Raw genomic sequence first — 15,643 nt, 5'->3', positions numbered from 1 at the left:
CAGTTTTCCGAGAGCCTTTTCCTATAAATTCACATATCTCGTTTGTTTATCATAGGCCATCACAGACCAAGTATGTCCTGCTAAATATATTCCATCGATAAGAACTCTTTTCTAGTAAATGCTGTTGTATGAAGGTACCGTTAGCATGTTTACAAGGGGATGGGACCAAGTTATCTTTCTTTCTTTCCTGGGGCCAGAAAAATAAGAAAATGGGTAGTAGGCCTGATGCTCACCCATCCCCTCCCAGCTCTGCATGCACGTGTGACTTCAAACCCACACCTTTCACCTAAACTCCAAACCCATGTATCCCACTAGCTACTCAGCATTTCGACTTAGCTGTGTAACAACGTCATCAAACTGCATGTGAGCACCATAAAAATAATGATTTTTTCCTCCAACTTCCTAAATAAACACACACAACTTTCTCCTTGCAAATCTTTCCAACTCAATAATATTCTCTCTCTCTCCCCCCATCTCCTCCCCTCTACCTCTCCCCATTTTCTCAAGGAAAAACATTACACTCGTGCTTGACAAGTTTTTTTTCATACCACATATGCAATAAGCCTAAAAATGTTGTCATTTCTACCTTAAAAATACATCCTGAACTCAGACACCGGCTTCCTGGTTCAAGACACTGCCATCTCTCAGGCAGATTGCTGAAATGACGTTCTACCTACCTCTCTGCTTCCTGCTTTTTTCCTCATCCCCAAGAGCCTATTCTGAACATATCAGCCAGATGGCTGTCTTAAAAAGATTAGTCAAAGTGTGTCACTCCACAGCTCAAATGTCTCCTGTGGTCCCCATATCTGTCAGAATAACAGCCAGAGCTCTTAAAATGGCCTTCGGCGGCCTCCGCATCCTAGGTACCCACTAACTCTCTGGCTTCGTTTTCTATTACTTCCCCACCCGCTGCTCTGCCTCTGCTGCACAAGCCTCTTTGATGCACCTTAAATGCACCCAGCGGGTTTTGGCCTCTGGACCTTTCTAGTGCTATCTCTCTGGCTGGGAAAGCTTATCCCTCCAGGTGGCCACATGCTTGCTTTCCTAATCTCCTTCAGATGTTCGCTTAAATGTACCTTCTTTATAATGCATCCCCTATTCCCTAATCACCTATTTGAAATCGTAATCCCCATCTTCCCTGGAATCTGTCTCGGCTGTTTTTTCTTTCTCCCTCCCACACATCACCATCTGAAACACTATACAGTTACCTTTCCGTATTTATTGTTACAGTCTCATGGATGGGAGCGGAGATCTCTGTTGTGTTCACTGCTGTATCCTCAGCACCTATAAGTACTGTTGTGGCACGGAGTGGCTTTCAATAAATGATGCATCAATTAACTAATAGCGGCGCTAATCCATTCGACTTGATCCCCAGTTAGAGGAGAATACGATCGAATAATGCAGAAGCAGTAACTCAGGGCTGCAACCAGGAAGACCTCGAAAACGGTAGCATGGAGTCTGGGTTTTATTCTGCAGGCTGGGGAAACCATTAAAGGGAATTGAGCCAAACAGTGGCAGCAAAGAACAAAAGTCAGAGACAAAAGAAATCGTGCCTTAAGAAGAAGAATGAGAGTGAAAGGCAATTTTTCCTTTTTAGCATTAGTCTCTTCTTCATCAAGCCGCATATGCTCAGCGATATCGTGTGGGCTGCTAACAGTTACTGCGGGGTGGAATATTGGGACCTATCTTCAAAATGGTTTTAAAAACCTACAGGCTCCTGAAGAAAAGCATGAAAATATCCTACTTGATGAGATTGTTAATGAGTCATGATGAGTGTCTATAACTTGAAATATTGGTACGTTCCCTAAAAGCTGTATGAATTAAGACTATTAAATAAAGTTGGTGGAAGAAGTATTTAAAAAAAAAAAAAAAAACTTTGGAAAAATCTATTTGGTGTGGCGGGGGGGGGCGGCGGACAGATTTGTAGAAATACAAAGGATAAATAACTCGCTTGTCTGTCTCGCCCGTGGAATTGGGAGACTTCCTGGGTGCTAGACCGGAACTCATCCACCCGCCCTCATTTTTTCACTAAAACGGATGAACAAGACAACCCACACTCCACCAACTGTGGACGTTTGGGCTGCACATCTTAGCAGATATGTTACCATTTTAGGCGAGGCAACCCTTGGTCGACCTCATAGATCGCAAGGACCTTGGCAGTTTATAATCCCTTATTTTTTTTTTTTTTTTTTATGCCTATGGCACCCGGTCTTCCTAGGTGGTCTCCCATCCAAGGACTAAGCAGGCCCGCCCCTGCTGAGCTTCCGAGCCCAGCCGGGATGGGGCGCGTTCAGGGCGGCGCGGCCGCAGACTCGACGTTACCATTTTAAAAGCTCGCTTTCCCTTTCACAGTACAACCGGTACCAGCAGTACGGCGCCGAGGAGTGCGTGCTGCAGATGGGGGGCGTGCTGTGCCCCCGGCCTGGCTGCGGGGCCGGGCTGCTGCCCGAGCCCCAACAGAGGAAGGTCACTTGCGAAGGGGGCGACGGCCTGGGCTGCGGGGTGAGTACCACGGCACCGCTGGGTGTCGATTCTGTACGTGTGCGTGTTTGCTTCGGCAAATTGGCTAGGATTATACGCGTGTTTTATTTTCGTTTCCCGTTTGGTCTCAGACATCTTTGAACTCATGTATAAGAAAATTGATTTAAAAATTTTTATTTAAGATTGTAGGTGTGACAGACAGACAGACAGATTTCTGTGCCTTCACTGCGTGTCTCAGTGTTTATGCTAAGACACTAGGAATTACTAGGCCAGCCTTCTAGACTTTTCTTCCAGCGTTCAGCTGTTCAGAGGAGAAACATCTGATTTCTTTAGAGTTGGCTCTGAGTGGACAGCAGTGAAAGAGAAAGGGAAGTCCCCATCAGTGATGTCTTAGCAATGCTGTCTGCCTAAGTATTTCGAGAAGTGAAACGAAGATTAATGTGGAAAACTTGAAATGTTGCTGTGTCGTAAAAATCATGTTCAATAGAGATGAGCAAAACTAATGGCGCCTCTTAGGGAAGCAGAAGAAGAAACACGGAAAATGTTTGTTCGGAGAGGTCAGCCACTGTGACCTGGATGGCTTCTTGAATGAATCTATGGCCGCAAGCTGACGGCGAAATGGTGAGGGACGCACAACTCAAAGGCAGAAAGGCTTGCCGAGTGATAGATTGAAATGACAAATGGATAATAATCCTGATATTAAATTTCATGCAGGCCAGAAAAGGAAGAAAGTGCACGTGCTTATAAAACGCTATCGAATGTTGATGGGAAAACATGTCTTTGATGCGGGGCTTTGCGAAAGGTGTGCTGATGGCAGAGGCATGTCACCTGGGCCTAGTGTTTGTGAGCACGGCGAGTCGCCTGTGCATCAGTGAGCATCCGTCACCCTTTGTGAAGCTTTCTATCTGTCGTGTGGTGGGCTCAGCAAGCCTGAGCAGAGTGACAAACTAGAGGGGGTGGGAGTTGAAAAATAATGAGGTGGTATGATGCCTAAGTGGAAGGAAATACCCCTAGATTCATCACCATGACTGGCTTAGAATGGACACTCAAGGCATGTTTGCTCGCCTTAGAAATCATGGGAATCAAGCTACACTTTCTGGCTGTCCTCATCCTCATTTACAGCATAACCTGCGTCGTCAAGTGTGGCCTGCACAGGCCGCCGCATGCCGGGCCCGGAATGTTGGTGAACGTTCTCTTTCGAAATGAGCTTCAGTGGTTTTTAACGGGTGGCTGAATTATACGCTTCTGCCTGCTGATTGCTCACTGTGGTTGCGTTCTCCAAAGCTGCATTTTAAGATCTTTATTTATGAGGTGGGGAGTTTTCATTGGCCAATCTTCTGCATTCGGTTGTTCACCTTATTTTAATGAACTCTGAAGGTTTTATATAATTTTAAAATTATGAACACCTTTGTCTTTCTTTCTTTACACAATGTGATACATATATTTAAACTTCAAATCGTGGAAAATTACGTTGGAAACGATTGAGTTGCTAATATCTTTGAGTTAAGAGAGTTTGGGGCAAACTTTACCTAAAGGAAGATAGCGATCTTTAGGCTGGTGCTTTGTCCTTTGGAAAGTCTAGGTAATGAGTTTTATTACATTTTGAGTTGTTCTCTTTTGTTGTTTTTAGAGGTGCGCCTGCCAGTTTGCACATTAGATATCTATTGCCACATAACAAGTAACCCCAAATTTAACCATTTAATAAACGTGTATTATCTCACAGAGTTTCCAAAGATCAGAAGTGACTTATCTAGGAGTTTCTAGCTCAGGGGGTTGCAGTCGAACTGGGTTTATGGGGAAGGGGAAATTTTCTCTTTTCCCTCTGAATTCTTCTGGCTGGTCTGATAATCAAATTGACACGAGGCAGGTTAACAGGAGGAAATAGCCAATTTAACCATTTAATAAACGTGTATTATCTCACAGAGTTTCCAAAGATCAGAAGTGACTTATCTAGGAGTTTCTAGCTCAGGGGGTTGCAGTCGAACTGGGTTTATGGGGAAGGGGAAATTTTCTCTTTTCCCTCTGAATTCTTCTGGCTGGTCTAATAATCAAATTGACACGAGACAGGTTAACAGGAGGAAATAGCCAGATTCACTTGTGTATGTGTATACAAGGGTTCCGTAAGAATATGGCACGCTGAGACCACGCAGGCAGTGGAGGCTTATTTGCCACCTTGAACTAAGGAGCAAGAGGGAAGTAGTGGTTTGGGACTTCGAAGGGGTCGGAGGACGTAATTCGCGTGGAGATGGTAAATGTGATTTGCTGGGCCACCTTTAACAATGGGACACAGAGAGGACTTTCATCCGATGGACCGGGCTAGGTTCCTGCCCATCACACCTAGTTCATATTAAATTATTTTTACCTATGATGATAGCTCCCTTCCTGGAGCAGGTCTTCTATCTAAGTTCAGCAGTTAGGGGGAAGGTCAAAGGTTCTTTCTGAGTCTTTTGTTCCTTAAAAATAGCCAGCTTAAAATAACCAGTGTCCCAAAGAGTCATATCTGGAGGTGGCAAAGTCGGCTGCCCTTCAGGATGCAGTTATCTGAAGGCCCGACCAGGGCTCTGAGATGCCAAGATGACTTCCAGGATGGCTCTTTCATAAGGCTATTGGCCAAAAAGACCTCCCTTTCTCCTGGCTCTTGGCAGGAGGCCACAGTTCCTCACCATGTGGTCCTTGCTTAGGTTATCTGTCCCCAGAATGGCAGCTAACTTCCCCGGAGCAAGTGATCCGAGAGAAAGAACAGAGAAGGCCACGGTGCCTGGTGTGACCTCAAGTCCAAAGTCGCACACCATCACTTCTGCCATATTCTTCATTAGAACTGAGGTCCTGCATCCAACTCACCCTCAGACAGAGGGGAAGTCGGCTCCATCTTAAAGGAAAGAGTATCAAAGAAATCATGGACGTATTTTCAACCGGCACAGTTTGCAATTTGAAGAGGCTAAAGAAGGAAAAAGAATGATTGTCTATAGCGTGCCGCTAACGCGATGCTTTCCTCCTTTCTGCCTTTGCTGCCCCTGCTCCATATTTTTTTAACGTCTATTCCCATTGCTTTGACTTCTCCACAGAGATAAATTGACCTCATCATCCTCCTTTTTCTTTAAATCCTCAACTTTCCCCAAGGATATTAACCCAACTTATATGCCTTTGGGGATTCTCTCGTGGTTAAAAAGGAGATTGGGCTGAATGTCTTGAGTTCAAATCCCGGCTCCACCAGATACTATTGGTCTTAAACTTTCTGTGCCTCAGTTTCCTGATCTCTAAAATAGGGTACAAGACTGTGATGAATATGAAATGAGACAGGAGATATAAAATGCTTACAACAGTGCTGCATTAAGCGCATGTTTATTTAATATCTAATCAAAAGCTTAATATTTAGCAAAAGCTCGCCTTGAAGACCCAGTATTCAAAGACAGTTACTAACCGGACGGACACTTGTTTGATCCCCTCTTCCAAATGCTCTAGACCGTAGCCCTGGATCAGGCCAGATCTCAGCAGGAGTTAGGCACCCAGGCCTCACTATTTTAACCCTTCAAATCGCTTTTTCTACACGGCACTTTGGCATAACATCGCTTGTGTATATTGCGGTCATCGTGCAGGACGCTTGAACATGTGGTTCGGGACAGCACGCGTGCTCGTCCTGGGGAGAGCTGTCCTTGGGGATTCTGTGAATCGCGCAGCTGGTAAGGTTCCCTCTGCGAGCTGACCGCTGGAAGGCCGAGAGCTCTGTGTACCGCGCACACGGCCCATTAGTGGATTTTGAAGCTCATTTCCTCGTTTCTCTTTTTTCCCTCTTTCTCGACCCCTCTTCCTGGCGTGCACTGTTTTGCTGTGATTTGTACATCCTTGTAAGCTGCCCGCCTTCTCTGCGTTTACGGGGCGGTAATGGGAAGCCATTGGTGGGAGGCACCGCGGCTAGTTAGCGTTGCTTCGGTGGCAGAATGGGCCCCGTAAGTGGAAGCCAGAGGATGCTGAATCTCTGCTTGGGATTTGCTTAGGATTTGCTCCGTGGCACCCACCCACAAACGGGCTGCCTCGGAGAGCGGCGGGCACCTCATCCTGCACAGTGCCCAGGGAAAGTCGCCGGGAGCCAGGCTCTCGAGAATCACAGAGTCCTGGACGTGGACGACGCCCTCTCTCTCGTCACGTTCGGTCGTTCTCAGGCTGTTGTTGACAGGTTTACTGTAAGGTACATGCAAATCCACCTACATTTTGATTTTTCCTCAACTATCAGGAGATCCAAAAAGTACAACTCTCATTACGTGGGTGTCCAAGAAATGCTTGATGTGAAAAAAATATATCTCATGCATAAAAAGGTCGAGAACCGAATTCCCTACCATTCACGGAATTTAAATATGAAGACTGAGAAGCCACTGTGAGATGCCGACGGACAGCCATTTTCAGAGCCGAGGCACGCCCAGGTGTTGAGCTTCGGGCTCGTACGATTCTAACCCTCTCATCAGTCAGCCCCAGTCCACACCTGGACGGTCCCCCGTACGCCCACGACCACTGTGGTGTGTGCTTTCCATCTGCATCTGGAGAAACAGGCTTCGGCATTTTGATTGTCTTTAGCTTGTTTAAAATAGATGTGAAGGTTAGTATTTATGAGTCTCTCGTTCATGTCTTTGTATTCTTGTCCTCAGTTTTTACATTCTTATCTTCATTAAATTTATGTATCGGGAGCTCAACATGCACTGAATGAATGAATGAAGCAAGCAATCAATATTAACGTAGAAGTAATATGAATACACTATCACTTTCATTTTCAAAGTTTCATTTTAATTTATTCCAATATTAGAATTGCTTTCCTTGCTTCAATAAGAACCTCTTCCAAAAATATTTAAACACCCCCATATACTTAGACAATATACAGTGTTTTACTTGAATGCATACTACATAATTCAGAATACCAAACTTTACTAAGTTCAGAGAGCCACTTACGAACCTGAAAACACTAGCAGTTAGCATTTATACACCCTATCAAAGGCTACATGGCTGAATAATGAATTTCGTTCATTCCGATATAGAAAATGTCTTGTTCTTGGGAACACCGAGATTTTAGTTTTGACACAGCAGAGAATATTTTTACATAGACAGAACTCAGTGAAGAATAGATTCAGGGATCAAGTAGCCTGACCTCACTCTGTGCTAACCTTTGATCATATTTTTACTACTGTTCATAAAAATATTCATTGATTTCCTGAGGAACTCGTGTTATGCATTATTCTTTTCTCTGGCCTTATTGCTATTCATCAGAACTATCTTACTAACTTTTATGACTCCAAAGGAAAATGTTGGCATGTTTAATACTGGAAAACGGCAACAAAATATGGAATACATTATGACCTGGGAATATAGAAAGCTAGAGCAATCAAACTTTGTGAGTTTTCTATAAATAAAACGTCTCTATCTTATGTGGTGTTGTTTGGGGATATTATATATCCGGGAGATATGTTCTTAAGATAATGCTAGGAACTAGATGAAGAGTTTTCTGTTTTAAATTAGAAATCCAAGAACAAGATTTAACAACTGCAAAAAATATATATATATAATAAATTACATTTAAATGAAAACCAAAGACTTTTCTTAAAATCATGTTACCGGCAATTAGTTAAGGAAACGAAATAGAATTTCTTAAGGCATCTGATAGTTACCCCCCACTCCCGCTGTAACGAATATCACGAGTCACTGCGAGGCACCTCTGTCCAGGAACCAGTGACACGCTGGCCTTGGGAGCTTCACTCACTCGGACTGTCCTGACCGAGTTTGTGTTCCCACGTCGTTTTCCTTGAACGGGGTCTCAAATCCTGTAGATCCTGAAGTTGCAAAGGCCCATTGCACCCGACTCCAGACTTACGCAAGGGTGGGGTGTGGCCTCCTATGCGCAAAGAGATGTTTGTTGAAACTGGTGACTTTCGAACTACTCACAATAGCATTAACATATTGTTGACGATCTTAGTTCAGTGAGAGTTTGAGCCTCATTTTCAGCCCTTATATAGGAGAGGAGTCGATGAAGACAAATGGAGATACTTAGTCTCTGATTCAGAGATGTACCTAACGATTGAGTTAAAAAATTAAATAGATGGGGAGCCCCTTTTTCCAATATGTGGACTCAGAAACAGAAAGCACGCAGATGGTCAATATTGAATAATTAAAGGAAAAACAAATGGTTACTTTTCCCTTTCTTTAGAGATATTCTAATTTTATAAAGAAATAGATAATTTAATTAAATTATGTGAAGTATCTTGAAAACTATATTGCATTCTCCCTAGACTAGAGATTAAACCCTAGACTCCAAATATATGCAGTTTATATCATGATTCTTCCTAAGAGACATCAGAAAAGACAGGTGTTTTTTGTTACGAGTGACATGGATTCGTAAGCACTAATTAAGTTCCAGGCTGTACCTTGCCTGCCTCGACCGCCTGGCCTCGCCGACACATTACAAGAGGAATGCTATCGTATTGACACATTATTTTTTTGATATACAAGATGTTATTTACCAAAAAGCATTTTAGAAAGAAAGTTAATGTTATGAAATGTCAAAAATACGCATTCCATGTTTATTCGACATGTGCGCAAAAATCTAATTTAAACTCTAAGATTGGCTCGTTTGCAGATTGGATTTAAGTCTTGCCAGACCTTCTGCACGTGAGACAGCCTGACGTGCAAAGATGGAAAGCTTTTTATTTAATTAAAGAAACAGTTCACAAAAGTACAAACAAGCTGTGTATCCCATTCCTCTGGAAAACATTAATCATTTGGCAAATGTTCCTAGAAAGTGTTCTGTGGTTTGAAATAGAAATATGTTATTTTTCTCACAACACAGACCACTGCCCATTCCACTAGTCTTTGGCCAATATTTGTCAAAATAAAGAGACGTATGAAATAATTATACTTTTTCAAAGTGGTAAGCTCCATCTCTTTGAACAATGTGGTGGGAAATCAATATCGTGGCAAATTGAACGAAGTCTTATTTAGCTCTATAAACTACGGGAGAGCTCGGAACATTCCAGAAGACAGACTTCTACCACAGATAACATCGTATCTGCGCATTTATTGCGATCCTGCTTTTACCTCAGTCTAAGGCTGTGCTGTCTAACATGGTAGCCACTCGCCACAAGCAGCTATTTAAATTAAAATTAAATAAAATTAAAAATTCATGTCCTCAGGCAGAGAAGCCACATTTCAGGTGTTCGGTGGCCACATGTGGTTTCCAGCTGCGGACTGGACAGTGCGGAGAGTGCGTATCCTCAGCATCATCACAGCAGGTTCCCCTGGACTTCGTGGGTCTGGGGAGAGACGAGGACATCGGCCTGAGGTGTGGTGTTTGCAAACTCAGTTTCCTGTGTCTCAGATGCAAGCACTTCGACTTATTCAGTTCTAGCTAAGAAGAAAAATCTTTCCGTAAATTAACGCAATTATCTAAGTGAAGAAGTATAGACCGTGTTTTTCAAAGAGAGACTCACGCCATGTGGGTTCCAGGGGTGATTCGCCAGGAGCAGGAGCAGAGAAGCTGGGCAGCGGCCCGCGGTCAAGGAGCTGGTGGCGCGGGTTACGCCAGGTTGACGGGTTGTCGTCTGCAGGACGTGACACTTTCCATATGCAAACATGCATTTCGCCTGAGCAAACAGGCTTTCCCGAACCCTCTAGAGTAAGCACTGCATTTCATGGGGTGCGTCTTCTAAGACAGGCGTTTCATGGAACGGCTTGGGTACCCCGTCATGTGCTCTGCTTTTCTAAGTGCATGGTGCCGACCAGCAAGCAGAACGCGGTCCTCGTGGGCGAGTGACACCGGAGGATCGGAACGGTAGACCCGTGACGATGTCCGCTTTGTAGAAAACTGATAACGTGTGAGCTTTTTAACGTTGTACCATATTCGTCTTAGATGTATTTGTAAGCCCGCACATTTGTGTAGTGAAATCTTCTTATTTCTTAAAATGCTACTGATATATAACTTTATGGGTTTAAGATTCATAGACAAGATAGGATGAAATTTTATGATCGCGTGGAGTCAGTAACGTATTTTCGAATGGTTCCTATTGAATGAACGGAAGAGCTTTTTTAACGACAATGGAATAAAGGGCACGTGAAATATCTTCACACAGTGGGTGTCTGTCCGTATATGTCCGTCTCATGAAACGCCGACTGCACAGGATGGCATAAGGCCGGGGGACGCGTGGGGTTTCGGGCGTCGTCCGGTTTTCTCTGCCGTCGGGATCGGGCAGCAGACCCGCAGGAGCGTCCGACGTGGCGTCTGGGCCATGCCCAGCTCTAACGGCCGGTCGCAGAGCCCCGCCTGGCATTCTGAATGCCCGTCCTCTCTTCCCTGCCCTTCCCCGAGGCCACAGATCGAGGGGACACAGAGTTAAGCTCCGTCTCGTTAAACTAATTACGTTCACCGCCCCTTCCCCGCTGCTTCTTAGGCCGTCTGTCATCAGGTGGCGGAGGCCCCGCAGAGACCCGTCTTCTCTCGGACCCGCCTCCAGCTCCCTTTCGCCTTTGGTGATTTTTCGGGACAGCAGCGCTCCCCAGGGAGCCAGTCCCGAATGCACTGCTCTGGGTCCCGCCTGTGCACCGGCGTGTCTCGTCTTCCCTTCGCACCGCCTTCAGGACATGGCCTCGTGGCTCTGATGTCGGCCCTTCCAGCTCACTCGTTATACTCCCTGCTTCTCATCGCAGGATTAGATGAGGCGTGTGATCCTCGAAGCGATTTTTTTGTTGTTCCCTCATTTTTCCTTTTCTTACTATATTTTTGACTATGGAAAATACATATAACAAAATTTGCCATTTTAAACCAATTCGGTGATATTCAGTACATTCATAACGTTGTTTAACCATCACCCTATCTTTTTCCAAAATTTTTCATCACGCCGGCGGAACCAGACCCGTTACGCTATAACGAACTCCCCGCTCCTCCCAGCCCCCAAAACCTCTTATCTACTTTCTGCCTCTATGACTTTGCCTGTTCTGGAAATTTCATATAAGTGGAATCATAGAATATTTGTTTCTGTGTCTGGCTTATTTCACTTAGTGTAATGTCTCCAAGGTCCATCCATGCTGTCGCGTGTGTCAGAATGTCCTTCCTTTACACACCTGAATAATATTTCATTGTATGGAAAAACCACATTTTCTTTCCCCATTTTCTCTTAAAATGTAGTCGTCTGGGGTATCCATTCCTCCCCCTGGTCTAAAGTCAGGCCGGCTCTCTGACCTGTATTACTTATCGCTCATAAGCAATAAAAAGTCCCAGAGTCACTTGAAGTCGCAATTATACTCTCAATTCATTAAAAAAAAAAAAAAGTCTTGTCTCAAAAAAATAAACTTAATTTTTAAAATCATTATATCTCCCCCTGCCCCGCAAGGCCCAGCCCTTTGCACCGTACCTATGAGCACTTGGTGGAGAACCTGAAATGGGCTGATGTAGCTCACCTGGTTTCTTTGGGGGTTCATCAAGTCCTACCTGTAGCATTGACTCTTTATTCATCTCCCGACTAAGGTTGACAGTAGGTTCAATAATAGCTGATCATTCGCCTTATCCTCGAAGACCTGAGAAGTGTCTATCTACATCACCTATGTCCAGATCCAGGTTTTTTAATTCCAGTGTTTAAAATTAGTTTGCCTCAAATAAAAATGATTTCACCCTATATTAGTACCTACCATGTTTCAGCCTCGTCACAGGATCATTCCTGCAGACCACAGCTCCCTGTCCTAACGTGGGTAGCAAAATCCTAACCCCACTCCCGTACGTATAACAGTAATGGGATCCTGCTGGAAATATACCATATGGATGTATCACAGAGGTTTGTCAAGGAATTTGTGGAGGATATTCCTTGTAGCACTACTTTGTAAAAGATAAAAAGTAATTTTCAATAATATCATAGTGGTTAAATGCATATTTTGCACGTCTCTACAATAAAATATAATACCTTGTTGAAAAGAATAAGGTCATTCTGTGGGCTGTGTAGCAAGTTTTAATGTACAGAATTTACTGAAAAGAGCAAGAAAAAAAACCAACGCTCATAAATATATAAAATGTTTTCTGAGAAGAAATAAAGAAGCTGTTCGCAGTGGCTGCCTTGGGAAAAAGTGGGGGTGAAGAGAAGGAAGCTTTTACTTTTCAGTTTCTAATTTCACATAGCGTTTGAGGTTTCTAACCATACAGATAGATTACTTCTACTTTTAAAACATAGGAGACCATCTTAGTGTATGAGCTACTTATCTTCTTAATAAACTTCTTCTATTTTAAAAAGCTAGTAATGTTATTTGTTAAAAATAAAAGCAACGTGACCAATAATTAGATCAGGTAGACTTTGCCGCAGCATTTCCTTGAGGTTAGGCTGGGCAGGGGCGGGAGGAACGTGCCCTCTGCTGGCGGAGACCAAGGGCGTGAGAACGCCACGGCCACCGTCAGGCACGGTCGCTGTTCTCCAGGCGGAGCTGGAGACGGAGCTGGAGACGCGGGAGGTCCACGCCACATTCTTTCAGGCATTTAACCTGCAGAGAGCACAAGCTCCTGTCATACCGATTTACTTGAGTGACATATTTAAGAAAAATGGGAATGAAGTCTGCTTGGGAATCTAATTTACGTTCTCGAAATAAGTTCTATGAAACATGTCACCAAAGGCATGGAACGGCTGAATGCAAATAGGTGAATTTGCATTCTATTTTTAAATAGTTTAAGTAGTTCCTAAATTATAGGAAAAAATATTCCGATGGTACTTCGCGCATACGTACCTGTATTCTAGGAATTATATTCTTACAGTGCATTTTATTGTTATGTTTGTTTATCTTCTTATTTCTGTTTATACCTGTTTGCAATGAAATTTCAAGTTTGGTGTGGCCCGAACAAAACAGATATTCAGTACTAGAGTAACGTGCGTTTCTCACTACTTGTCAGACATTTTACTGGGAAAGGCTAAGTCTGTAAATTATCATATCAGTTCTCTGCAAACGCCTGGAAGGGAGCAGATCTTTTCCTGGGTAATGACAGGTGTCTCCCATGGCCGCTGGTGCCCGAGGGTCTATAAAGATCTGAAACAGTGTTCCCTGGGTCCAGAGAAACGCAGTCAGCCTCCCCTCTCCACTGCTGGGCATTTCAGTCGCCCCCAGGATTCTGACGGGAGACCTTCTGCCCAAAACAATCATTTTTGCCTCTTCAGCCCTGGAACGAATGAGGCCTAAGAAGGGACACTGAAGTCAGCCACATCGGACCTGGCCCAGCCTGAACTTGACTCCCACCTGCCCCCTGCACTGGAGGCCCATAGGAGGTCTACCTGGCAGAACTACCTGAGCCTGCTACCCAGGCCTTTGTCCATATTGCAAACGGAGAATGAGATTTGTTTCTGAGTTAATTTTATTTAGGAAATCTTTTCAAAGAGAAGGAAAAAAAAAAAATCAAGATTACAGCCCACAGGAAAAGCACAAGCCAAATGCGCCAGGCCTTGCCCCGTCCATCCACGCTTGAAGCAGGGTCAGAAGCAGTGTGAACACAAGAAGTCCTTTCGGAGGCGGGGAGCCAGTCCGAGGCACTCTAGCAGTAATTTGTCAAGTGGCCCTATTACTGCACTTCCAAAAAGGAAGCAATTTTCTTCCCGCTTTCTGAAGAAGCGAGCCTAGAAAGCCTGTTTCTTCCCCAACGCACACCACTCAGCACTGTCTCGCAGAAAGAAATAATATTGTTCTCGACACACATTCTTCACAAAGCCTTGTTGGTTATATTCCCACATGCAATCGCAGTCTGAGAATTAATGTCTAGTGAGTTTTTTTTCCCAGTTCCTCTCAAGGTATTAGTGTTAAACTGACAGGTCCATAATTCAAAGGAAGTCTGAATTAGCTGTTTCTGTGGCTACCTCAATGTCACCTCTCCCTAAAGGATTCTTAAGCAGATTACTGGGTACAAGTGTTTGGGAGGACGCTTTCTCTCTAAGGACTTGAAGCTTTGTCCCTTACGTGGGCAGGCCCTTGGCACTGCCTGATTATTTGCAGGAAATGATCAAAGAAGAGACACTAAGTCCAGGCAACTTATAAGTTGTCCTTGGCCGAAATAAGATGGAATTTTACTTGCTGAATTTTCTAAAGAATGTGAAGTGCGTGGAATGGATGCCTCCTAGAAATCGCTGTCATCGACCTTCTTTAGACCATTCCCATAAATGGTTTTACATGTACACAGGGAGCAGAAGGCAAAGCTATATTCAGAAAATGGCCACTCTTTGGAAAGAAATAAATCTAAATCAAAGTGAGCTTCTGGAAAGACTCCTTTATGTGCAGACATGGCTGGGCTATTGTATTATTGTCAAGTGCAGAAGCAGCTTAATCAATAAGGAAAGTTGAACCAGAAAGATAGGATTAAAGAGATAAGATCCTTGTTAGACTAAAGGTATTGACCCAGAACAGCCCAGTGAGCTGGGTGGAAACTGCTTCACATTATAAATGTAATGGAGATTTTTTTAAAAAGTTCGCAAAATTGATGTTTGGGGGCTAAGATGTTGGATGTGTTGTTGGTTTGTTTTTCTAGAGAAACCAAAGATTGTTTTTTCATAAAATCTAAGGAAAGCAGTAAACTTCTGTAATGAACACAGTTTAGATAAAACACCTACTGGGTGTGCTTTTCATAGTCAGAGCATTATTTTTAATCTCATTGCTACATAATCTGAAATCAACAGGGACACAAATTACCATAGAAAGTTAAGAAAATAATCAGCACGAAACCTGCTCTAAAGGCTCTTTCCTTTCCCTCCACGAACAGAGCTGTTTGCTCATGAAGCATGGCCCCGAGCGCCTGGTCACCTACCTGGCCGGCCGGGACAAGTTCTCTCGGGTTCCTGTCAGATCTGGTGTTTTCAAGTGTCCTCCTCTTTGGGAGGTGACCTCATTCCTGGGTCAGTGCAGAGCCCTGAGTGGTCTAAGCCAGGCCCACTGCTCCCGTGACCCTAACGGGCGATGGTCTGGGGAGTGACCATGCGGCTCAGTTCATCAGCTCAGAAGCCACCGTGTCGTGGGATGGGGTGTTACGGGGGAGAAGGCAGTTGCTCTTGGATTAGTCCATTGACTTGGGCTATTTCTCTAGCTAAAATCTCCTAACTGGTACCTGGGCATCACCTTAAAAATAACCAAAGGGTACAACCACTAGTGACGTTGGGCAGATACCAAAAAAACAAAAAAA

At 44.1% G+C, this 15,643-nt stretch overlaps 1 protein-coding gene across 1 annotated transcript in view; it reads left to right on the top strand.

Annotated features, from left to right (window-relative positions):
• The window catches only part of PRKN (parkin RBR E3 ubiquitin protein ligase), an 833,405-nt gene that overhangs the window by 680,227 nt on the left and 137,535 nt on the right, over positions 1 to 15,643 (top strand). The window contains exon 9 of the mRNA XM_015591869.1: positions 2,353 to 2,502. Coding sequence (XP_015447355.1) covers positions 2,353 to 2,502 — 150 coding nt within the window. The remainder of the gene's footprint in view (positions 1 to 2,352; positions 2,503 to 15,643) is intronic.

The sequence above is a fragment of the Pteropus alecto genome, unplaced genomic scaffold (assembly GCF_000325575.1).
Source record: "Pteropus alecto unplaced genomic scaffold, ASM32557v1 scaffold195, whole genome shotgun sequence".
In the NCBI taxonomy this organism is placed as follows: domain Eukaryota; kingdom Metazoa; phylum Chordata; class Mammalia; order Chiroptera; family Pteropodidae; genus Pteropus; species Pteropus alecto.
The sequence above is the reverse complement of the archived record's forward strand: the minus strand, read 5'-3'. Positions and strand labels throughout refer to the sequence as shown.